Here is a 25,530-nt window from a genome sequence, read left to right on the forward strand (position 1 = left end):
TTTCAACGCATCAGAATCGTAGTGTGCTGTCACAATGGCCAACTTGTGACCCTACTCGCGTTTTCAAAGGCACTAAACTTGCGAAATAGTTGGCAAACGTTTCTGATCTTCTTATTTTAAGCTTTCTGCTAGTGCACAAAGCCAAAATAGAAAGTACACTGTCGTTAGATGCTGTCTTCATGAGATTTGTGCCTTTGAAGTTTATTGCAATCTCAGAAGTTGATTCCAAACTGTGTCACCTTAAATTATTGCGCTGTTTTTGTACATCGCATGCGACGGAACGCATGAGACGCATTGAGAAATATCTCCAGAAAAACGAGGAATACCAACATAGATCTTAAAATGTACAGTGCATGGGTGAGCCTGAAACGGATGTTGCTCTTGCATATAAGGATTTGACATGTACACAATAACACTTGATGCATTACAACCTGAAAAGTCTAACGAAATTTCACCCCGAAAAAATCGTTGACCAGCTGAAATTGAACCTCTTTCAGTACGGTGTTTATGAAAACATGCACATTTTCGTCACGTGTATTTTAGCTGTAGCGCTTGTGCTTGATTTAGTGACAACTTGCTTTTTTATCTACAGAGTATAGCCTTTTGTTCTTCCGGAATTTTTGTCTATTCGACCTTTTGTCCAATTGTCCTTTTGTCCATTCGACCTTTTGTCCCTTCGACCTTTTGTCCCTTCGACCTTTTGTCATTCGACCTTTTGTCCTTCGACCTTATGTCATAGACTCATTAGAAGAAATCTAATTGAAAAAAAGAGTAGATCAATAAATTGCCTTTGAGCTCTATCACAACTTTGTCAAAATTTGTTTTAAAAATTGAGTGTGTTCTCATTTTCCTGTGTACATTAGTCCAAGACTTTCTGTGGAAAATAAATACGCCAATAGTTATTTATGCAACAAGTTGCAAAATGATGATTTTTTCAGCACGAGTTGTACATTTATACAACGAGTGCTGAAACAATCGAGTTTTGCAACGAGTTGCATACAACATTTTTTGCTATTACGAAAAACTTCGTTTAAGCTGGATCATTTCCAAAAGCACAAATAAACATTTCAACAGAAACCACGTGGGCATACATCCACGCGTAGTATCATTTCAGTATTTTTCAATCGCGTAGGCTGCGACTTAGTATTATCTACGAATGTCACAAATTTTGTTGTCCACAGACATACATTCCCCTTTGGAAGACAGAACAGGTAAGAAAACGCGTATAGTAGTGGATTCTGCTGCAACCTCTACGAATTCTGAACGATCCGTTCTCAGTTCCGCAGTTCGCTGGTAACGGATTTTTCTCGATATCCTTGCAAGACACCCTGCATCGGAAGTAGGGTGCATTAGTGCATGTCCGGATGCGAATTGAATGCACCACTTCCGAAGTTAGGTATCTCGCATAGATTTTGAGAAAATCTAACTTCGGCAAGAAACCGATTCAATGTTTTTATCGCGCCGACAATATCACCAGTCTTGCATCTGTATCGCACATCAGCTATAGAATCAGATGCTATAGCAGAATAGACTGGGATATTTTGCTGACGCCTTCCAAATAGAACTGAAATGTGCTACTTTTCAGCACCGAAAACAGTGCTGAAAAGTAGCACTTTTCAGCATTGTTTTTTTGGTAGGAAAAGAAGGCCATTATGTAGTGCAAATTTTCAATGAAAAGTTGATTAGTTTGCAACGGAATCGCAAAAAATATGTTTTCAATATCATCTTATCCATTTCTTACATAAATTGATTGACTTTTCCAGCTTTAGGTTGACCTACTTCAATTTAAATCTCCAACACCACGAATCGATTATAAAACACAAAATATTTCCTCTAAACGACCAAAAAAAAACGCCAAACTATTCCTCAAGTATGTAACTCTCACTTTCGTTGCCCATCTCAAGCAGCGATATGCCATTCGATCCGCAACGTATGGTCAAGAATTTTAATCGTCCACCTGTCCTCAAGAGCAGTGAAATCCATTTTCAATCGCACATGCCTCCATGCGGACCACGTAGCTTCCGCTATGTGTAGATCTGATTTCCCCCCGTGTTGTCACATCAGACGCTTATCGTGAAGACGAATAGCGAACAGTGGGACATCCGAGGTTGAGCTGAAAGTATTTTATTTAGCGTTGCGACATGTTCTCAAATGCTTTATTATTTTTTTAATACCGCCAGACGAGGCTTTTTTGACATTATTTCAACATTCTTCAACGTTGTAGATTTGTAACTGTATAGGATTATGGATATTATTTTTTAATTCTTGCATATATTTCATTTGTATACCTATGCAAAACTATGCAAAGTATGAGACAAACCTTTCATGATATAAACAAAATTGAGGCATGCAATCAAAAAAAAGGGTACTTTGGATTTTTTTAGAAATCAATACAATTTGGTAATAAAAGGATTGCTTTCTAATAAATTACAAATTGATTTTATAGATTATTATAATTGTGATGTTTTTGAACGCTTTTCCATTGATAATTATAATTTGGAAAATTATGGGGCTCGAAAAAATTACACATGTTTCCTGAGGCAGTTTCATTTATACGAAAATATTTATTTGTGAAGTTTTATACAGTTAAGTTGAGTGCTTGAAGCAATACTCAGCCGATAACAAAACAAAAAACGCCGAACACAATAGTTTCAGTGCAAACTTGGTTGTCCTACTTTTTTCTTTATTCATCCCACTGTGCGACGCCACCGCCGATTACGACGACGACAACGATATATGGGGACAAAGTAAAAATTTCAACTCTTCGCAACCCATAACTGTCAACTCGACTAGCGTGAGGGTAGATTTGGATTTTTGGCACTCAGTGTATCCTCCTTGAGGGGCTTGATTACGGGAGCCAAAAACGGCAAAATGGCGCTTGGCTAACACCACCAAAGCTGCCACCCCCATTGATTGTGACCGACCTTTCGTAACCACAGTCGACGCTTGGCCCCCGCTCGGATGCGCGATATATAATCCAATGTAATGAATATCAAACAATTCATATTGATTTGACAAATCGTTCAGTACACATCAACTGGACACAGTGCAGAGCGGTGGTGTTTTGGTTCCGAATTCGTTTCAGTTCAGCTTAGTCGTTAGCGGTTAGAGATGCGCTCGTTCACGGTGTTGATCCTTTCGGCAGCCGTCATCGGGATGGTTGCCGCTCAGCAGCCCCGATCTGCGGCCGAAGTTGCCACCGACATCTACAAATCCTGCTTGGCCGATGTCAACATGAAGTGTGTGAAATCGAAGGCACTCTCGTGGTTGAGCACCGTGTCCGATCAGGACGAGATCAAAATTACCGACACCCTGACCATCATTCGAACTGGCGTTGACGATGAGGAAGCTCCAGAGGTCCAGGACCAACAACGCGGCAACAAAGTTGTCAGCTTGCTAAACAAAATCGATAGCTTTCTGGCAACCCATGCTCTGAAGATGGGAGTTCCGGAGGTTCTGCAATCCGAGGAAGCCCGCGCTTACATCCCAGACTCCCTCAAGCAGGGAGGTCTTGCCGAAGAACTCGTTGTTCCATTGACCGAAGGAAATGTCGCTGAAGGTGAGTCTTTTCCCACATGTCTGATTCGGTGATAACAGTTAAATTCATTCTTTTGCAGGCCGTGGCTTTGTTAAGAAAGTCATGATCCCCTTCCTGCTGGGCATCAAGTTCAAATCGACTGTGCTGGTGCCGTTGGCTCTGGCTCTGATCGCCCTGAAGACCTGGAAGGCCATGACCCTGGGTCTGCTGTCGATGGTCCTGTCCGCTGCGATGGTCATCTTCAAGTTCGCCAAGCCAAAGATCGTCAACTACGAGGTGGTCCACTATCCACCACCGCACACCCACCACGTGGACCACCACATCGATCATCACCACATCTCGGCCCCGCACGTGCACTGGGAAGCCCCACCAGCCTGGAGGAAACGATCGCTCGATGCCGCCCAGGAGCAAGCCTACGCTGCTCATCTCTAGGATGAGGTACTGAGGGCGTCACCCGAATCCAAAGCTGTAAATTATTTATTTATGAACGAGAATCGAACCGGTCGAATAAATTATTTATTTTTTGTATGAATCTGAGTCGCGGTGTTTCAATGATAATGTGGGAATGTCTCTCGACAAGGTGATGCTTAAACTGATATTTTTCGTATAACAAAAACTGTTAAACGGTGGTCCAAAGGAAGCTATCATGCAACTTTCATGTACCGTAGTCCAGAGCAACGTTGTTCCTTTTTTTAATTTCTTAAATATTTTACTTGACAATTTTTAATGTTGCATGTTTTATATTCTTAAACCCAGTACTGCTGCCCAGTACTACATCTATTGCTCGTGACTAAATATTGTATGATCGAGCAAGTGCGGCTCGATTTCCAGCGCGGCAAAACTATATTTGATGGTTCACATAATGATTTATTGGGTTTAACTAATTACGTCTATTGTACGTCCAAACTATCCTACGTTGTGTTATATACTGAATATATCACAGTGATTTTCATGTGGAGGTAGTTGATGGATTAGATCTGCTCCGGCAATGTATCTCGCAGAGGCGGCAGTTTGTCCAAACACTGTATTTTGTTTCCTGAAAGCTTTATACACATTTAAACATTTTTTTTTGTCGAGTTTTTGATTTAGTTCTATGGGGTAGCATTGATCACCTTTGTGAACAATGTTCGGTTATATTGAAAATTTCGTTTTTCACAAAAATCATGGCCTCTTAAGCCGAATAGGAAAACCAAACAAGTCATATAGATTTGAGTTATTTTGAAAGTAATCTTCGCCACTATTTGATCGATATTTCAGAAATTTTCAGGAAAAATCACAAACGGACCATATTTTTGATTCGTGTAATACAAATTTTGAACTCGCTGATGGTTCTGGAATTAGGTTTGAATTTGTTAGGGTACCAAGAGTATCGTTTTGCACTCAGTTTTTATATGGCTATTTGGTTGAAATATTTCGCTGAAATATGTCATCAAATTACTTGAAAATGGCTGTCGATTGCAATTCAATTTTACGACTTTCAATTTATTTTATTTCCTTGGAATAGTATTGATCCTCTAGTTCGGTGTCAGTAAAACTAGATCAGATAAATTTGTTTGCGAAATTATTCATTTTAATACGATTTGTGCGCGCTGTTCGAAATTTGAATCAAGGTGTTCGAAATATGAGACAGAATGAACACAGTGTTTGGCATTTGAATCTAAATGTTGTTCCATGCTTTTACGTTAAACAATACTAAACAAGTTTAAATATATATTTTAATCAGTACACCTAATAGCTAACAATTAGACTTTGCGACTTCCGCAAATATCAGCTAGTTTGTGATTATTAGATGCATTTGATGTCACTGTTGGCCTTAAGTGTTCAGAATATGAGTCAAAACGGTATTTCAAAATGAGAACATTGGAGAAAATGCAAAAAAAAATAAAAAAATCTATGGTGATCATTTACAAAACATCCCAAATACTCTTTTGAGTTTGAAGGGTGGATTCGACACATTTTTACTTTTAACAAAAGCCGTGCTTCAAAATTTTACCGCTGAGAAAATTATTTTACTCTTAACTGCCAACATTTTCACCATGTTGCCATTCTCATCTGTGACTTTTCCTTCTTTTATATGATGTTTTTCAGAAGTACCATTTGAAGCAATTTGTATTTTGCCTTTTATTTACCGCACAAAAATTTCATTTTCTGAACGCAGACAGTTTTATTTCGAGTTATGCTTCGAAGTGGTTATTAGTCTCTTTTTATACAGTTTCAATAGAAATTTGGCAGTTCTTTTGGAACTAGATATTATAGAGAAGATATGGACACTTCTATCGACGATTATTTCTTTTTTAAACACCAGCCGTTCTTCAAAGATACCTTTACACCGTCATTCACAAGCCAGTATTTTTCCAATTGATATATTTGCTTCTTTTAAATATCGGCTGTTCTATATGCTGTGGAGTGTTTGGAGTAGGCATTTAAATTACATGTTTCAACATAAGACTTTCCTTTTTTTCAATGTTTGATGTTATTTAGGGTTATGCATCCTGGATGATCGAGTCCAACCTGTACTATAGGTTGGACTCGGTTATCCGGTGACTCGATTATCCGGAATTTTAGACTCGATTATCAGGAGTTTGTTTTTGGATATTCTTGTTTTTCAGTTTTTATGCATAAATTTTAGATAATTGAGTATTGCAATATACAATATGAATGGCTTAGCAGATTTGAACGTAGTTAAAAAAAGGGGGTTTGAAAAAGGTTTTTTTTTTTGTGTATGCTGCTTTATTTTTTTTCTTTTCAACTCCCTAAATGTTTCTAGAAATATTTTCTGGCTACGCTACTGCATCATATAAATAAAACAACGAAGAAATATAATATTTAAATTCTTTTATCGCATATTTTATTTTTTCTTCTGGTGATTTGATTATCCGGAGTGAAAAAAAAAACCGATAATCCGTATAATCAAATCCGACATGTACACTCGGCGGTCGATTGCTTAAAGATAGTGCTTAATAGTTAAAAACGTTCGGAATACCTGTTTTGCTACCGGGGCGAATACTTGGTCGTACTCAGTACCAAAATTCTAAATAAAGCCTTGCGCTATCAGTCTCGCCTTGTAAGGCGTTACTCCATTGTACCGCCACTTGGAACCATCGGCCTTTCGTCCTTCCGGTAGAGCTCCAACGGTCCAGGTCGAATTTTGACGATGTGATTGCAACTCCTCCTCCATGGCTGCTATCTCTGAATCGCTTTCCGGACTATTGGTACGTGGTCGGTTCAGCAACAAGGGCCATGTTACTCGTTTCACTGTACGGCCGAGGAGCGACACCCTTTTTAGAACGCTCGGAACTCCGTACGATGGTTTCATTCAGGTCTTCCTGAACGGACTCGTTGCAAGAATCGAGATCGTTATCGGTTGCAACCGACATTTCGTCTTCATCGCCTTCATCTTCAGGATCACTTGTAGTTGCTTCTACGGTTTCTTCTTAATGCACTATTGCCATGGGTGGCAACGGATGTAGGATGTCTTCGTATGACCAGGCTTTATTTTGCTCATCTTGATCTGATAGATGGAGATAGAGATGGAGATAGATGGACCTCGTACGCTCACAACAATTATGAGTAAGCATTCGATGTTGGTTGAATAATCCATGGCTGAGAGAGTGGAGAGAAACGTTGGCTCTATCCAAACGTACATCTTCCATTTGACAGCTCTAGCTTACTGTGAGGCTCTGCAAATACATCATCATTGCTTTTGGGATGAACTGAGGTTGGTTTCTCCGTCAACGCAAAAGCATGATTTTGCTTTCCTACAAAGAGACAACGAAGAGCTGTCTGGAAGTGCTCTTCCCCGAACTGAGAAATGGGAAAAAATGCTCTCCCCCTAACTGAGGAAGGGAGAAAATAATCTTTTTCTCTTTTAAGCGCTGAGGTTGTCAAAACCAAGGCGGGTTCAGCTCCTCCTAAGGTGATACATTATGCTCACTTTGTGGAGAAAACCAGGAAGGGTAGGTGAGGAAGGGTTGGCCGTTTTGTATACGAACATCTGAGACAGGTAGTCGGACAATTGACTTCTGATTGGTTGGAGAAACAGTGTTATCAAGAATTATTCTAATACGGTCGCACCTGCTCCATGTGTGCTCTATACTTCTTTCTCCTTTTCTACAATTTCGTCCACACTTATGGCAGCACGGTTAGTTTTAGTTTCAGCATCTTGCGGGTCGAGCAGTAATGACTTCTGATTGGTTGGAGAAAAAATGATGTCAGAAATTATTCTAATGCAGCCGCATCTGCGCGTAGCGTACTCTACTTTTCTCTCTTTAAAACTATTTCGTTCACACTATTGGTAGCACGGTTAGTTTCAGTTTGAGCGTTATCCAGGTCAGGCAGTATTGTTTGTAAACAAAACGGCCAGCAAGTTAAAGATGACCTCCTAGCCACTTTTGCCAAGTCAGATATCCTTACTCTGGCTACAGAGTAGAATGAACCAGCCTTGGTCAAAACAAACTCTTTACCACAGTGGGAATAAAAATAAGCAAAAACAAACTTGTAAACTCTTCATCCCGCAGATCAAGTACACTCAGTTTGTGTGTGGGTAAAATCGCTTCTCTTTTGTGGTTGACCATTAAAAGGGGGAGAAAGAGGATAAGTCAAGAGCAGGGAAGAAGCCTGCGTATGACTCGTCCTCCAGATTTGCAACCTCAGTACCTGGTTGGACCAACTTCTCCTCAACAAATCTGACGTGTCGACTTACGACCAACTAGTTAGTCGCCATATTGATGAACCGGTATGCCTTGTGGTTATTGAAATTGGCACATTGACCAACGCTTTGCACCCAAACACCTTCAGATGCGACAAGTTCGGTTTGCGTCCCCACCAGAGCTCATACAGTGTCGTCTCTATCGCATGAGGAGGAAGATGGTTATGCAGAAATACGGCCGTATTGCTAGCCTCGTCCCAAAATGTTGAAGGCTGACACATTTCAATAATGTATCGATTCCGGTGCTCCGCCACTCCATGTTGCTGTAGCGAATATCCAGCAGAGAACTCACCGAATACTACCCTCTCCTGTCAGATCTGATGCGCTTGGGAAAATTGTTGGTGTTGTCATTCTAAACGTAGGTCCACAGACTTTTCCGGATTAGGAGCGCTTCAGTGCAAAACTTCCAGCCTTCATAATTGGAATAGCTGATTGTGTTGATTATGTTGTTTCGGTAATGTGCTAGCAAATCTCCAACTAAACCATCTCTCGAAGCATCAGAATCGTAGTGTGCTGCGCTTGCCGGAGACTAAAGAAGACTCGTTTCATACGCTACTCGAAGCTGCCCACTCCATCGGTATCCAAGAAGTAAAACAACTGCTTAGTAACGAAAAGTCTCTATAACTATGGACCAATGGACCAGTGCACGAGTTCACCCGTTGACGTTTGAGCGGTGTCGTGTTATTTACGTGACCATGGCAACGAGTGAATTTGGCACCGCTCAAACGTCAGATAATGAACTCGTGCATTGATCCATGCACGAGTTCATTATTTGGCGTTTGAGCGGTGCCGTGTTATTTATGTGACCATGACAACCGATGAATTAGGCACCGCTCAAACGTCAAAATAGTGAACTTGTGCATTCGTCCATTTTCACCTTATTATGCAGGTGTCTTGATGGTCTATATCCGAGGGTGCGGTCTCGAACATTTTGGTCATTCAATTTGAACTCAATTTTTTCCACCAGTGCTAATCGTTGCTTGTTTGCTTGTATCGCAGGAAACCATTTTCAAGGTGCACACTTAAAAAGCTACACACAAAGCTTTTGCAGTTTGATGAGGGCAATAAGTCCAATGAATCAGCTGAAAGCTGAGAGATTTTGGCATCACTTCAATTATTGCGCTGACTTTTAAACAGCGCATTCGACGGAACGTATGTGAAGCATTCAGTGTTGATAGACTCTCACTCAAAACTCAATCAATACGCTCTCCCGTGAGAGCAAACTCATTAGAGATCTGCTTCGCAAATCTCACGCTTTAGATTTTAATGTTCTTCTTCTTCTTTCTGGCGTTACGTCCCAACTGGGACATAGCCTGCTTCTCAGATTAATGTTCTTATGACCACTTCCACAGTTATTAACTGAGAGCTTTCTTTGCCGAGAGACCATTTTTGCATGTGTATATCGTGTGGCAGGTACGAAGATACTTGTATGCCCTGGGAATCGAGAAAATTTCCTTTACGAAAAGATTCTCGACCAGTGGGATTCGAACCCACGACCCTCAGCATGGTCATGCTGAATAGCTGCGCGTTTACCGCTACGGCTATCTGGGCCAGATTTTAATGTAAAATCACTCAATCAACTCAAACCGTAAAAAATGATTCAATAGCAAAACCCGTCAAAAACTCGTGAAACCCGAATGTTGTTGTTTACGTTAGAAAGGACTATTATAATTTTACCAGACTAACAAGAAATTATTGCCATGTGTGAGTAAACTGTGGAAATACGAGAAAATGAGTCAAAGAGGTGAGCCTATTCATCCATGATTTTTTGACTGCTGAGTTGAGTGATTGACAACTCACGCATGAAAAATCTCAAGCGTGAGTTATGAGAAATTGAGTTTTTCAAAACACTGGAAGCATTCCAAGAAAAATGAGAAGTATCAAAATAGGTCTCAAAATGTACAGTACACGGATGATCCTGCAAGCAATATCGGTCCTGCAAATAAGGCTAAAGCCCGTGCTTAGTAACTCTAGATGCACTGTAACCTGAGAAGTCTCACAAATTTTTACCAAAAAAGGTCTTTGACCAACTGAAATTGTTCCTCCCTCAGGACGGTCTTTTTGAATAGCTGCGCGTTTTCCACCACGTCTGTTTTAACTGTTAGGGGTTTACACTGTAGTGAATGTACATGGTTTAGTGATAACAAAGTTGCTATTTTATCTACAGAGTGCAGTGAATGCTATTTAAAGGTGTCCTCTTATTAAGAACATACAGTTAAGTAAACCAGTTTCGATATTGAAAGTGACATATAAATAGTTTAGACATCACCACCAACTTGGTGTTAAACAAGATGCGCGATCAGCAACATTGGACAACAGATAACACAGGGCCCAATAAGTGTGAGAATAGATACAAATGTTTGCTTTCAATCGCTAGTTACGTAGTTTGCCTTTGTCTGTAAAGATTTTGCTCTTTTGTCCATTCGACGTTTTGTCATAGATTTTACACTGATACCTCTTGCCCGTTTGTTCGATTTCAGACATGTTTTGTTGTTCTGTTTTATTTTATTTTTTCAAAAAAATGCTCTTAATCTGTCGAAGACACGATTCATATTTCTAGTCGGCTCACTGCTCTCGAACGAAGATTCGCCCGTTACGAAGGAATCGTAATTGTTCGTCATCACGCCGAGCCTTTGTGATCGGATCTCTGCGGCAAATCGTCATCCGACGCTGGTTGAGTGACGATGACGATGCTTCTTTCAGTTTCGTCATAGAGTTTTTCCATTTGACGGTGACGATTGTCTAGCCTGCCTTTTATGATGTTGCTTTCCGAATGCCCTTGATCTGCAGGACAACTTTGCTGAAGACCGCTCCATTATAGATCATCAGCATCTCGAAATATAGCATAATGAATGTTCCTGTTTTGAGGTGATGCTAAGTTTTTCAGGGTGATGCATTATTCAGCTGGTGTTGGCTACCGCATCTGCTTCACAAGCAAAAGGTCATGGGTTCAATCCCAGGACCGTCCCTTACGTCGTACTTTGTAGTTGTATCATTCACTTGCTTTTATCTTCCACTCTTAATATATCACAGTTCATAGCATTTGCTAGAACCAGAGACGAAAAAACACGTTTGTGCGATTTCTCATAGACAGTCTGCAAACCAAACAAGCAAGCCTCTCTGCCATAAATTTACCACCCCTACACCTTCCCGCATAAACTGGGATAGATGCAGATATATATATACGGTTTACTGTTTGGTTTACGCTCATTGGTCGCTCAATGAGCGGAAGTGGAGGAGTTGATGATGCATTAAACAGGCTCCCACAGTAAACCATATATATCCCCGCATCTATGCCAGTTTATGCGGGAAGGTGTAGGGTTCTTGTTGCCTAAAAGTAGAAGATCACCAGCACTCATACACGGAGGGTGTCTGTTAGTCCCAAGTTTTCATCTGGTTGATTCCTTGTGTAAGTAGCAATCACGGGCGGCCAACCAAATTCAAGCCCAATACTTTTTCAAGCGAGTCCGTATTTATAACGGGCAGTAAATATAGCACAGTGAACAGAAATTGTTATTTTCACTTGAAGTGGAAACACCGAGAATCTGTTGTCAACACTTCTTCAAGTGTGTTCAATTCATCAAAATAATCATATTAATGTTAAGAATGAAGAATTTTCTCAAGAAAATATTGGTATACATTTTAAAATACCGTAAACCGGGTTAACATTGATCGTTTTTTTTTTTTGATATATCATTTGAAAAAATCAATATGTTGCAAGTTTTATATTTTTAAAACAAGTACTAACACCCAATGCTCGTGTCAAAAGACAGTATTTGTTTTCTGAAAATTTAAGGCTTAGTAGCTCGTCATTCGTTTTGGCAACAATGGTAACTTTTCAGCTTGCATTTCAAGGTGATAAACTGAGTTTTATAGATTATATTGACTTGAAAATATTTTATAGATTATATTGATTTGAAAATGTATCACTGTACGCGCCAACATGCATAAAGTATGCTGATACTTTTTCAGCTGTGTCAGTGCAAAACCAACTGATTTTCTTTGATTCGAAATCGTGAGATGAATTAGTAACATTCATCAACGACGCGTACAAATTTCAATGACGGCCTACTTCGCCTTAAAGCATGTTTCAATAAATGTTTTTAGTGATTTTTTTATTTGCTGATATGGGGTAACATTGATCAGCCATTAAAAAAACGTTCAGTAATGCTGCAAATATCATAACTTACTAAAATTATGGTCCCTGAAGCCGAATATGAAGGCCAAACTGTTACAAGCCATTTGCTTTTTAAGTTATATCAAAAATAAAATTACGCCTAGATGTAGGCAATTTACGAAGGAATTTCTGCAGTCTTTCTAGTAATTTGTGAATTATTCTTAACTGAACATATTTATGAAAGCTTCTACAACGGAATCGCTTTCGTCGATGTCATTTTTAATAAATCTGCATTTCTTTTGCTCATATCGTTTTTAGAACTTGTGTGAGACATGATTCTTTGAGCGTGTTATCCATAATCATGAAAATCATAGATTCCAAAACTTGAAAAATTTACTCAATTTTTGAGAAAACCTCAATATTTATTAGCTTATCAAAAGAAGGCAGGTAATCACCATTCATGCATTGAAAATATTTAATCGATTAATGTTGAATTGAGCTTCTTACGAGGGAGGTCATTGTGATCAATGTTGCCCCGCTGATTAATGTTACCCCGGATTACGGCACCTCAAAAATGACTTTTAAGAGTTTGGCTGGTGCACGAGTTTACATTGGTGCACGGTGTCATTATCGATTACAGTCAACTCTCCATAACTCGATATGGAAGGGACCATCGAGTTAGGAAGGTATCGAGTTATAGAACACAAACCAGTGCAACTGCGATCCAAGGGACCATCGAGTTAGCCATGAAAACCAACATTCATTATGGTTCTCTAACTCGATATAGAAATACGTAATAACTAAGGTAAGTTGAGGGTGAGTTGACTGTGTTATGGAAAAAGAAGATTCATGTCTCACATAAGTTCTGCAGGCAATATGAGCAAGAAAAATGCGGGTCTCACTAAAAATGGCAGCTTTAAAAACGATTCCGCTGTCAAAACTTTTATAAGTATGTTCAATTAGGCAACATTAACGAATTACTGTTAAGAATGTAGAATTCCCTTAGTAAATTGCCTACCTTTAGGCGTATTCCGCTGTTCGAGGTGTTTTTAGTTTTGAAATAACTCAAAAAGTAAATGAGATGTAAGCGTTTGGACATCATATTCGGCTTCAGGGGCCATGATTTAAGTCAGTAACGACATTTTCAATATTACCGAACGTTGTTTACATGGATGATCAATGTTACCCCATATCAGCTAAATGAAAAAATCACATAAAACAATTTTGTAAACATGCTTAAATCTTTCAAAAAACAAAATACAGTATATAGTCACGAGCTATGGGTGGCAGTACTTGTTTCAAAAATATAAAACTCACAATATTTACATTTTTTGATGAAATATTGAGGAAATTGTGGGCTTCGTGGCCTTGCGGTTAGCGGCGTCAGTCGTTTAGCCGTATTGTGCCACGAAGCGTGGGTTCGATTCCCGCTCCAGTAGGTGGAAACTTTTCGTCAAATGAAAAATTCATCACTGGGCTACAGGGTGTTCTGTGTTGTCCGTTGCCTAATGTTCGTGATTGTTCAGTCTGTGCAGCCTTTGGCTGAAGACGGTGTGAATTGTAAAAAAAAAAAAAAAATATCCCAAAAACTGATCAATGTTACCCCGGATTACGGTACTCAGGAACTCTGAAAATTACGTCAAATGCCTTACAAATCGTGTACAATTTAAATTCAAAATCAAACTCCAGCATATTTCGCTTAAATGTAGGCTATTTCCCTTGAAATAAGCACGTTTTCTGAAAATAAAAAGTTTTATTTTTATAATTTGAAACTCATGCTTATCACGCTGTGTGGTTTCAATAACGAGTTTTGAATTGAAGCTAGCAAAAAAACTCGAAGCACTCAAAGTTTGCATATAAATTAGCACTGGTGAATTGTTTAGTAGGTACTAATTTTTCCTACAGTATTGCTTACACCTAAAAAAAACAGTGAATATTTCTTCGCAAAACTAACCTTATCTATCTTCTATATAAATAAAAATGGAATGATGTTTGTATGTCACAAAACGGCTTGAGAATAAGCCTTTGAACTAACCTTATTCTTCCATAGTTAGGTTCAAGAAGTGTTCTGTTCGTGCATACAAAAAGTTTGGAAAAGTTTTCCGAATAGTCTAAAATTGGAGAAAATTAATTCGACTAAATGATCGAGTCGACCAGAGATTACGGCACCGTGACAAAACTGTCACATACTGAATGTTTGAAAATATTCTGTCGGGGTAAATTAGATTGTTTCAACTGCAAGGGCTTTATCCATACTAAATTCAATGGAGGTCTGTTTGGAAAATTTTCGCCAACTGAATAGGTTTTAACTTTTCATTAGCCGACTTAAGAAAAAATATCCATCGTACATGAAAGTTCGATAATAATCGAAACTTTGACACCGTCGGGTGATCAATGTTAGGTACTACTCCATATCAACAAATAAAAAAATAGAAAATATTATTGAACATGCTCAAACCTTTCAGAAAACAATACACAATATAAGTTAAGAACTCTTGGTAACGGAAATTGTTTTAAAAACATAAAACATGGAACATTTGCAATTTCCCATGCAACTCTGAAGATATTGACAAACTGATCAATTTTACCTCGGATTACAGTTCTGGCATAGACAGAATGATGGTTCCTACTAGTGCTGTCATTCTTATAAAGTTTTGAAATTCGACTTGGATGTCCATTCGCTGTGAAATTGTTATGATTTTTCAGAACGTAACAATCGAGTTATAGACCTAGCTTGGTAACATAACAGTATATGGTCACTAAAACCTCTCTCCTTCTCGGCTACAAACCACTACCATGCTGAAGGTGATTATTTTCAATTCTTGGTCCAGGATCTATTCATAAAGGAAATTTTTCTAACTTCTATGAGTATAGAATAACTTCGTTCCTGTCACACGATTTTCAAAATTTGAACGGAAAACTTTGTTCGCACTTTACCTTCGTATTATTCGAATATAAATGAAATGGCTGTGAAGATTTATGTATTCATTTGAAACAAATCGTTGTAAGTTTAATAATTTATTAGTTGCTATTTTTACAGTACAAAATAAATAAATAAATAAATAAATATGAAATAAATTAAACATAAAACAAATAAATTACTAACAGTAAGCAACCATCGGTTCATCTAAGAAACGATTCACAATAAATACGTTATAACTATAACCTGAAACAATTTGGTACACTACTGGACCTCATGTATTTCCTTTCACTTTTTTGTTAGAAAATTCACGGTCAAAACAAAAGTTGACCCCATAGAAAGCTATCTTCTAATAGTGTGCCTTTTGATAGATCGTTTCCGTAATGTTTTGAAATTCGGTCCCTATCAATTGTTGTTATTACATGTTCCAACACCTGAATACCCTCATTTATCTACTAGTTCTATGTTAATTTGACTAAGTTAGACGTTCTATTACTGGAGGAATCCTTACAAACTAATGAGCAGTGCATTTCACACTTTTTCTGGCTGTTTATTATGTACACGAGAGCAAGTTCAGTTAACCTCCAAAAAACACCTTCAGATGTTTAAGTTACAAGTTCTTTAAGGTTTCGACAGAATTCTGCGATGAAATTGCTGTCAAATTCGCAGACAATCGTATTATTCTAACCATACTCCCACATTTTTCTGCAAATTGAGGTATTGCATGCTTCCTCGCCCAAATCGTCATTCCCTTATTGTGAGCAACTGGTTCCGTTCCGAATTCGTTTGTGATGATGCCTTATTTTCCGGTCTATTGTTGGTTTGTTGTGTCATTATTTTGTTGCGTTTACTACTTCTTCTTGTCAATGTTGATTGTACAGAGCGAGTAAGTCTGCCGGCAGTCCCGCTGGTCTTGACCGTCGCGGGCGGCCTGCACGTACCGGTAGAACCGAATCACGGCCGCGTTCGTCGAGGTGGGTTTCTGCAGCTCCGAGGCGTCCCTGTTGTGGTGAAAAGAAGCGAAATGGAGATGCGTTAGTGAACGTGTGATTGCGGTGTGTTGAGGGTTGCCTACTGGAAGGCGCACGTTAATTTGGTGAGAGAAGAATGCGAGGAAAATATTTTAATGCTTCAATAAACCCTTTGCGGTTGGTTGCACTATCAACTGCTGTGATTGATAGTTTCATTAGCGAAATGAAGAGCGATTGCATTAATTCATCAGCGCTAACGAACGACAAACGCGTGCCGATAACAAGTGGAAGAAGCTGTTCAAGTGGAACAAGTTCGTAGCGGTTCGTCGCCTTTGAAGCGATGAGGCATTGAAGTTCTTTGAGAGTTGCAAAGGTAACACAATGTTGAGGCTTCCCTTCATTGCACATAATCGTAATGTTTTCTGGAATGGAGTTCATAAAAAAGTTTTTTAGCATTACAAAATATTGTTTTTTTATGCATTGATTTGTTTATAAGCGATACAACAAAATACAGAGGGATGATCTTAGGCAATATGAAATCCAGAACGTAATGAAACCCAAGATAATGTAAATTATACATGTTAGTTTGACTTGTTTATGGCCACGCGCAAAACTACAGAGTTAAGTTCTATATCCGCAATTAGAGGATTTAGGTACAAAAGGTCGAAACAATAAAAATCTAAAGAACGAAAGGTCGGAAACGATCTGCATGGTGGAAAATAAAAAAAAATCAACTTTTTATCATTTCGACCTATTTTACTTCGATCTTTTGTCTTTCCACCTTCTGTTTCTTCTACGTACTGACTTTCAACTATTAGTCATAAATTACTTTAAAATTGTATTGCTGTGTGAAATTGAAATGTAAATATTAAGTGCGAGAACATCAAAAGCGGTGAGATTTTTAACAAGGAAGGCGAAGTCAAAGAATGCTTTTCATTGCTAGGTTGGCGGTGATGTGGGTCATGGTTGCTTAGTATCCTTTGATTAGTTTATTTTTCCGCATTTGAAAGGCATTTAGATTTGATTTACATTTCAAATGCAAACAGCAATAAATTTGAGGTACACCCTTAAACTTGTTTGTTTGTACTACAGTAAAACCTCCATGAGTCGATATCTGAAGGGACCATCGACTCATGGAAATATCGAGTCGTGGAAACGAATGCCTTGGAAAGCCGTTTGAAGGGACCATCATAGTAACCTTGAAATTTTGTGTTTAGTATGGTTCCATGAGTCGATATCGAGTCATGGAATATCGACTCATGGAGGGATCACTGTATTGAAGTTTTAGTGGAATCCGTCAATTCTATAGGAAGGGGAGTGAGCTAAACGAGCTTGAAGTTTGTATGAAAAAAAAAATCGACCAAAAAGTATGAGTACGACTTTGATAAAGTGAATATTTTTTTTTTCAAACAAATACATTTTTTTTTGTATTTTTTTCTTGGTATATTTTAATTAAGTTCGATAACATAACCTTTTACATTGAAATTTTTGATTTTAGAAAGAGCGCCCAGTCTAACGTATTGGGAGTCGTGGGATCGAAGCCCACCAGAACGATTATATATTATTTTTTGTTTAATATTTTATTTGACTTTGCTAGAGAACATTTAACAATATAATAAAAAAAATCGCTGGTTTTTCTCTCCACATAATGTGACTTCACAAAATCATAATAAAATAAGTCATTTTGAGATTTACTTATTCCAAATATCTATACTTTGGGATGGACAACAAAAACTTTAGATTTTTACATGTTTTAACGTAAATATAAGGAGTTGATTTTGATTCTTTTATAAATCAACCACAGCTGAAATCGCATTTTAGTTACTATTCATATTTCATATGCTTAATTTTGTAATATGATAAATACATTTTGTTTTCAGAGTTTTTTAAACATACGTTATGACATAGCACGAAATGCTTTCGTTCGTAACTTAAAAAATCTCTTATCAATAGAGAAGAGACTGCAACAAACCGGAAGTCTTTTCGTTAGTAAAAAATAAAGTTGTACCTAGCGAAACTGAAATTCGGTACTGTTTCAGAAAATTGTCCATGTTTTTGGGAAGAAAATAGCCAATAGATTTTTCAAGCCTTCAAAACACTTTACTTTCGAATAGTGGGTGAATATTTTGATTCCGCAACATAAATAATTTAAAATAAATGTAATGTGTGAGCTTTTTATGATTTTTATTCCGGACGCTTCCTTACTTTTGCCTTATATTCCGGACAGCTCATGAAAATCATAATTGGTGAAGTCAAATCATTAATTGAAATCGACACACTACTTAAGAGACGTCTAAGGCAGCTGGACATTATAGATGTGCATAGATATCTATGGAAAATGCTTAAAAAAAATGAGTTTCGAAGATGAGAACTTTTGAACAACAAAAATTGAAACATTTCGTGTGAAATGTTTCCCATGCAAAGTACAGTGTCCGGAATTTGAAGCTGTCCGTAATATGAATCAAAACGGTATTACTCCGTGATCTCCCAGAATTCCCTCCTACATTTCTCAATAGAATCGTCCCGGGATTCCACATGTAGATCTTCCAGAACTATGTCTTTTTTCTCGGCATTTTATGCGGAAATAACTCCAGTTTTTGAGCGTAAAGTGCTGCGAACAATACTCGGCGGTAAACAAGAAAATGGCATCTGGCGGCGTCGCATGAATCATGAGTTGTACCAAGTATATAAAGAAGTGGATATTATCAAGCTCATAAAACACGGCAGGCTGCGTTGGGCTGGTCATGTGGTACGAATGCCGGAAGAACGACAAGCAAAAATAACATTCAGTAGAGAACCCGGACGAGGCCGTCGGCTTCGTGGTAGGCCGCGCACACGTTGGCTTTTTGCAGTTGAAGAGGACTTAAGGGCATTTAACGTTCAGGGCGACTGGAAGCGATTGGCTCAGGACCGAGCCCAGTGGAGAAGAATTATCCATTCGACGTAGATTCAACGTAGTGGATTGTAGCCCATCAAGTATCAAGTAAGTAACTCCACCAGATTTTTACAAAAGATTGGCGAACTATTCTCAAGTTTTTTGCATGGATTTTTTTTAAAGCTTTTCCCAGCAGAATATGAGGCTGTCCATTTATTATGTCAGTCGTTTTTCAAAGTTTTTCAACCCCTCTCCCCCCCCCCATAATAAGATTATTGATATGAAGAATAAAAATAATTTGTATGGCGCGTCCCCTCAACCTCCAATTACCTCTTACGTAATTAAATTTTGAACGGTACCTATGCTACAACCTATAAATTTCCCCACAAATTCCGCTTGTGATTTTTCAGGGATTCCTCCAGAAAATTCTGCAGAATCTTATCAAAAGTTTGATAAATAAATTCATCCAATTAAAGTTTCAAGACTGTTTCAAATATCTATATGTTTCTTCTGAGAGCTTTGCAGGAGTCTTCTTCTACATCTATATAAATGAAAAATGGAATGGTGTTTGTATGAACGGGTCAACGGATTTGAATGATTTTTCATCCGTTTTGTTCGTCAAGGGTTCCAACGTGTTTGTGTGAATAAAAATCCCAGGATATTCACCGGGAAAATTGAAAAAACGAGAGTGCACGGAACTGACATTTTGTAGAGACGATCCATAGCGTTTTTCAACAGCCTACTTGATGGCAAGACGAAGTTTGCCGGGACCACTAGTATAATTTACAATATTATTGATCCTAGACAAATTGTATAAATATTTCAATAATTATTTGCATAAGATCTAAAAGAGTGTGCTAAAGAATTCCAAAGGAAGACCAAGGGAAGTCTTTGAAGAACTTCGTAATAAAAATCATATAAGAATTCCCAAAGGAATCCGTATAGAAATGCCAGGGGGTATTTTCACATAAATGACTGGCTGAATTTTGTAAAGAAGTCCTGAACAAAAAACTTGGATGAAAACCCAGAATGCATGAATTAATGAACTGACAAAAAACACAATGAGGACTTCCTTGTGTAACAACTGTGGGAATTTCTAGAAAATTAATTTAGAATCAATACTGAAGATATCGCTAAAGTAATCACTAGAGTAATTTGTGAAGGTATTCTACTAAGAATGACTGAAAAAATACTGAAGAAAAGTTATGATCAAATAATATAGAAAATAGGTAAATATTGGAGGAAGAAGTAAAACAATTCTTGATGCCATTTATGAAGTAAGTGAATTATTGAAGAACTTAAAAATATCAATTAATCTTCGAGCTGTTTCGTGGCATACTCATGAATAAATTATGAAACCGAGTCCAGTACACGGACCAAAGACGGCATTACAGTTGAGGTTCGCGTATCTGCCAAAGGATACACACTCTAGTGGAATAAAATTTCATTTTCGTTTTTTCGGATCTCAGAAATATTTTCGACGATCCTTTGAGCGGATCGTTGGAGTAATTTCTAGAGGATCTAAGGAAATCTAAGGGGTTGGTGTCAGCCCCTGCAAGCCAGCCGTAAAAACATCAACGAATAATCAACGAGAGAATACGAACCGGGACAATCGGCGAAGACCACGTGAACGACTAGCGATTGGAAGCTCAGTACGTGGAACTGTAAATCTCTCAACTTCATCGGGAGCACACGCATACTCGCCGACGTGCTGAAGGACCGTGTATTCGGCATCGTAGCGTTGCAGGAAGCGTGTTGGAACTGATCAATGGTGCGAACGTTTAGAGGTAACAATACCATCTACACGAGCTGGGAACAGCTTTTATAGTGATGGGTGATATGCAGAGGCATGAGATCGGGTGGTGGCCGATCAATGAGATAATGTACAAGTTAAGGCTCAAAGGCCGGTTCTTCAACTTCAGCATAATAAACGTACACAACCCCTAATTCCGGAAGCATTGATGATGATAAAGTCGCGTTTTACGCGCACTCCTCTTGTGGCTGCTGGAGAACAGTGAAAGCAGCCATCAACAATATAGCTGAGAGTAACGTCGGGTACATGGGACGGAATCGACTGAACGATTGGTTCGACGAGGAATGTAGGCAGATTCTGGAGGAGAAGAATGCAACGCCGACAGTCATGCTAGCAAGGGACCCGACAGAACGTGGAACGTTATAGGCGGAAACGGCAACAGCAGATCCGCCTTTTTCGGTAGAAATAGCGCCACCTGGAGGAGACGGAGTGTGAGGAGATGGAACAGCTGTGCCGGTCTCAAGAAACACGCAAGTTCTATCATAAGCTCAACGCATCCCGCAACGGCTTCGTGCCGCGAGCCGAGATGTGCAGGGATAAGGATGGGAGCATTTTGACAGACGAGCGTGAGGTGATCGAAAAGTGGAAGCAGCACTTCGACGAGCACCTGAATGGCGCTGAGAGCACAGGCAATGAAGGACGGGACAACGGAGGAAATACTTTCGTCAGTACTGCGGGTGATGAAAACCAACCAGCCCTCACTTTGAGGGAGGTTAAGGATGCCATTCACCAGCTCAAGAACAATAAGGCTGCTGGTAAGGATAGTATCGGAGCTGAACTTATAAAGGTGGGCCTGGAGAGGCTGGCCATTTGTCTGTATCGGCTGATAGGCACAATCTGGGAAACAGAATAGCTACCGAAGTATAATCCCATATGTCATTCTCTCATCTGTTACCTGTAGTAAACGAGTTCATGGGACGTTGACGGCTGATCGACAACAGACCAGATCTTTGCTGTACGGCAAATCCTCTAAAATGTTGTGAATACCAGGCCTAACGCATCACCTTTTCATAGATTTCAAGGTGGCATACGATTGTATGGATCGCGTAGAGCTATGGAGAATCATGGATGAGAACAGCTTTCCCGGCAAGCTCACGAGACTGATAAGAGCAACGATGGAAGGTGTGCAAAATCGTGTGAAGATTTCAGGCGAACATTCACTACTGCTGGGGCCGAGCGCTACAGGGCTCGCATAGTTAGCAGTGTTACGATAGACGGGGGTACGCTCGAGGTTCGTCTACCTTGGATCCTTGCTGACGGCTGACAATAACGTTAGCCGTGAAATACGGAGGCGCATCATCAGTGGAAATCGGGCCTACTATGGCCTCCAGAAGAAGTTGCGGTCAAAAGAGATTCACGACCGCACAAGGGGTGGATCACTTGTTCAATGCACATCGAATGTACCGTTTTGTCTCAAATTCCGAACAGACTCATATTCCGAACACTCGGTTTTTGTATGGCGATTGGGTTGAAATGTTTCACTGAAATATGTCATCAAATTACAATGAAATGGTTGTCAATTGCAATTCAATTTTAACGTCTTTCAATCTATTTTATACCTCGGGAACAGTGATGAGTCTGTAGTTTGAGACCAGTAAAACTAGCTCAGATAAATTTATTTGTGAAATAATTAATTTGAATACGATTTATTCGTGCTGTTCGGAATTTGAATCAAGGTGTACGGAATATGAGACAGAATGAACACAGTGTTCGGCATTTGAAGCAAAATGTTGTTCCATACTTTTACGGTAAAACAATGTTAAAGAAGTTTAAATTAACAATTTTATCGGCACACCCAACAGCTAACAGTAAGGCTTTGCGGAGAAATTAAAATGTTCACAAATATCAGCTTATTTATGCCCACCAGATGCATTGGAAGTCACTGTTGGCCTTAAGTGTTCGGAATATGAGTCAAAACGGTACATCGATTTGCATCAGATGCATTTTTTCAACATTCGCATCAACTTAGCTTTGGCGTTAACAACACCACCTTGTCAACCAATCGTTCTATAGCAACGCGTATTTGTTTGTTGTGAATGTTCAAAATGGTTTGTTCGTACTTATGTACCTTATTCATAGACTAATTGGTCGGCGTTAAGTCAGAGTGGACCAAGTACAAAACTTGGGAAAATTGGATTATTCTGCCATTAGATGCAAAATAACGTTATCTCCATTTCACTTTGATCCGATTTGATGAATGTTGAAAACTGAGAGAGATATGTAACAAATTTACTCTGGATGATCAATAAAAATCAATAAAAGTATGCAGTCAGAGTGGACCAAGTGCTTTATACCATAACAACGAAAACGATCGATGCGCTGAGAAAGTCTAGAAAATGCAAGACATTTCAAGTTATTTTCCAGATTTTTTGGCACGGAATGATTCTTCTTCCCATCCATCAATAGAAACTCATAAACATGTCATAATTCGATGGATCTTATTTTGGCCATTTACCGCATTTGAGTAGGTGATCAGAAATTGCAACAATTTCTGTGCAGACAGAGTGGACCAAGTGTCAAAAAGCAACAAACTGATTATTGCATTTTTTGAGTCGATTTCAGAGTTCGATAGAAGTTTATGGTAGTTCTATGGTGTATGTATGGACTGTCCTAGAACCCGCTTATTGGACCAGTATATTTTGGTCGGTACTCAAGATTTTCATGGACTATGTGCACTTGGTCCACTCTGACTGAACGCATATTTGAATATTTCTGGTCTTCAACGCCCTGACCCTTCAAAACCTTAATTTCCAAGGTATCGTAATGCCACTGGTTTTGAGATTGAAGATATGGATTATTGGAGAATTTACGATACTGATGTCGAAGGGTCTTGATAATATGTTCAGCTTAAAGATATGCACCCAGTTTGACCACGCAAGCATTAAATGATTGTTTTTTTTCTTGAAATTGTTCAGTCAGAGTGGACCAAGTGCACATAGTCCATCAAAAAATCGTTCTATCAGAGTTTCGGATTGTGATTTTTCATGTTTATCACTTCACATTATATTGTTTGAAAGTAACACAAGAATGGGTAGAAATATTGAACCAAAATTTTACTGAGATAAAAAAACACAAAGCGTTAGACTTTGAGCCCGTTTTTCTCAAAATATGAAAAATGTCACTTGGTCCACTCTGACTTAACGCCGACCAATTATTATCAGTTTCAGGTGATCGAACTAATCGGATCTTCGGGGTATTGTGCTAAGGAATGCCTTTGTCTTAAGTCTTGTCCTTAGTTTATACAGAAACGAAACTACTTGCAAGCAGGAGTAGTTAAAGCGTCTTCTCGAGAAACCTGCAATCTGTAAAACGACTCCGCCTCACTGAAAGAGGACCAGATTCAACAGCTTTATATTATTATGCGAATCTGCGTTTCAAGTTTTATACTGTAGAAATCACATTCAAGTGGATGAAAAATAACAACACAAAAAATAGAAAACTTTGACAAAATAAATCATTTTATTTGTTATAATGATAGTTAGGAATACGAAGCACACATAATTTGAGGTTTTAATTTATCATTTTCTTCAACTATATCTTCAGGTAGTGAGGCGATTTGATTATTTTTTCTATAGAATGTGTATTGATCTACATACTGCTTCATGTCCACAATTTAAACTATTCCTGTTGCTTAAGTGTTTATAGTAACCTCTCCATACCAAACATTGTCTCGAACTTGCCTCATATATTCTTTGGGTAATCGGATAAGATCTCTGATTGGAATAAATGTATGGTCAACCATCAGATTGACGAAAGTTAACGGGGTCTTCAGATTCAATAGGATGGGCTTAGATGAGGATAACTTCCATTGTCACTACTTAGAAAAAGTAATTACATTTTAGGTACGCGGAAACGAAAATTCTTGGACCGAGTAAAGTCATTTCACCGGTTTCCACTACTCTAGACAGCTTTCAAAGATTCGACACTCGCTCTCCCCCATCCGCACGTTCTTAGCTTTTTAACTGTCTACAAAGAAATTAGGATCATCGTTTTCCAAGTGTCAACAGTCATATTCAAATTCCGATAATCTGGCAGTGCTTCGAAACTTGAGGTTGAATATTTTTTGGATGAGGTAACAGCTCGTCACGAGTTTGTAAAATGATAGGTTTGACACTTTGGCAACGACAACAGTAAAACGTTTGAGCAAGCCATGATTTGTAATTTGCTGGAAGAGGGCTGGGAGGGAGAAACCAATACAAAATTTCTGTACGTCATAGTGAGCCGAGATTCTGCTGTCACGAACTGTCATTGTGAGCCCAGATCTCAAACATTGGACTAACATGAAAAAAGCGCGTAACTGATAAAAACACATTATCGTATTTCTTCAAAAGTGATAAAAATCGAATGAAAATCAATTCATGCACATAACGCAAGTAATGTCACGGGAGCACCTTTTAATCTGATTGAACATAAAGCATTGAAAAACGCATCGTTCTAATTTTTCTAATGAAAATGAATATTTAGTGCATAGAAAACTGTGGCCCTTTTTTCATGTTTGTCAGGAAAGATCGAAGGTGCACAACAAAAGGAAACTACCGATTTTCTCGAAGCCTGCCTTGATTCTTTTTGGCAAGCTGGAGTTATCTTG

At 38.7% G+C, this 25,530-nt stretch overlaps 2 protein-coding genes across 3 annotated transcripts in view; one reads left to right on the plus strand and one right to left on the minus strand.

Annotated features, from left to right (window-relative positions):
- Nucleotides 1-2,984: 2,984 nt before the first annotated feature.
- LOC5576717 lies at nt 2,985-4,075 on the plus strand. The gene is made up of 2 exons (XM_001656173.2): nt 2,985-3,559; nt 3,618-4,075. The coding sequence occupies exons 1-2, from the start codon at nt 3,112-3,114 to the stop codon at nt 3,968-3,970; spliced, it is 801 nt and encodes a 266-aa protein (XP_001656223.1). The 5' UTR covers nt 2,985-3,111; the 3' UTR covers nt 3,971-4,075.
- An 11,294-nt stretch (nt 4,076-15,369) lies between these two features.
- Nucleotides 15,370-25,530, minus strand: part of LOC5576735 — a 175,930-nt gene continuing 165,769 nt past the window's right edge. The window contains exon 9 of one of the 2 annotated variants that reach the window (XM_021837689.1): nt 15,370-16,284. In XM_021837689.1, the coding sequence (XP_021693381.1) occupies nt 16,134-16,284 (151 nt within the window). In that variant the 3' untranslated portion in view covers nt 15,370-16,133. The remainder of the gene's footprint in view (nt 16,285-25,530) is intronic. The other variant, XM_021837690.1, reaches the window with a different exon arrangement.

The sequence above is a fragment of the Aedes aegypti genome, chromosome 1, assembly GCF_002204515.2.
Source record: "Aedes aegypti strain LVP_AGWG chromosome 1, AaegL5.0 Primary Assembly, whole genome shotgun sequence".
Taxonomy (NCBI): Eukaryota; Metazoa; Arthropoda; class Insecta; order Diptera; family Culicidae; genus Aedes; species Aedes aegypti.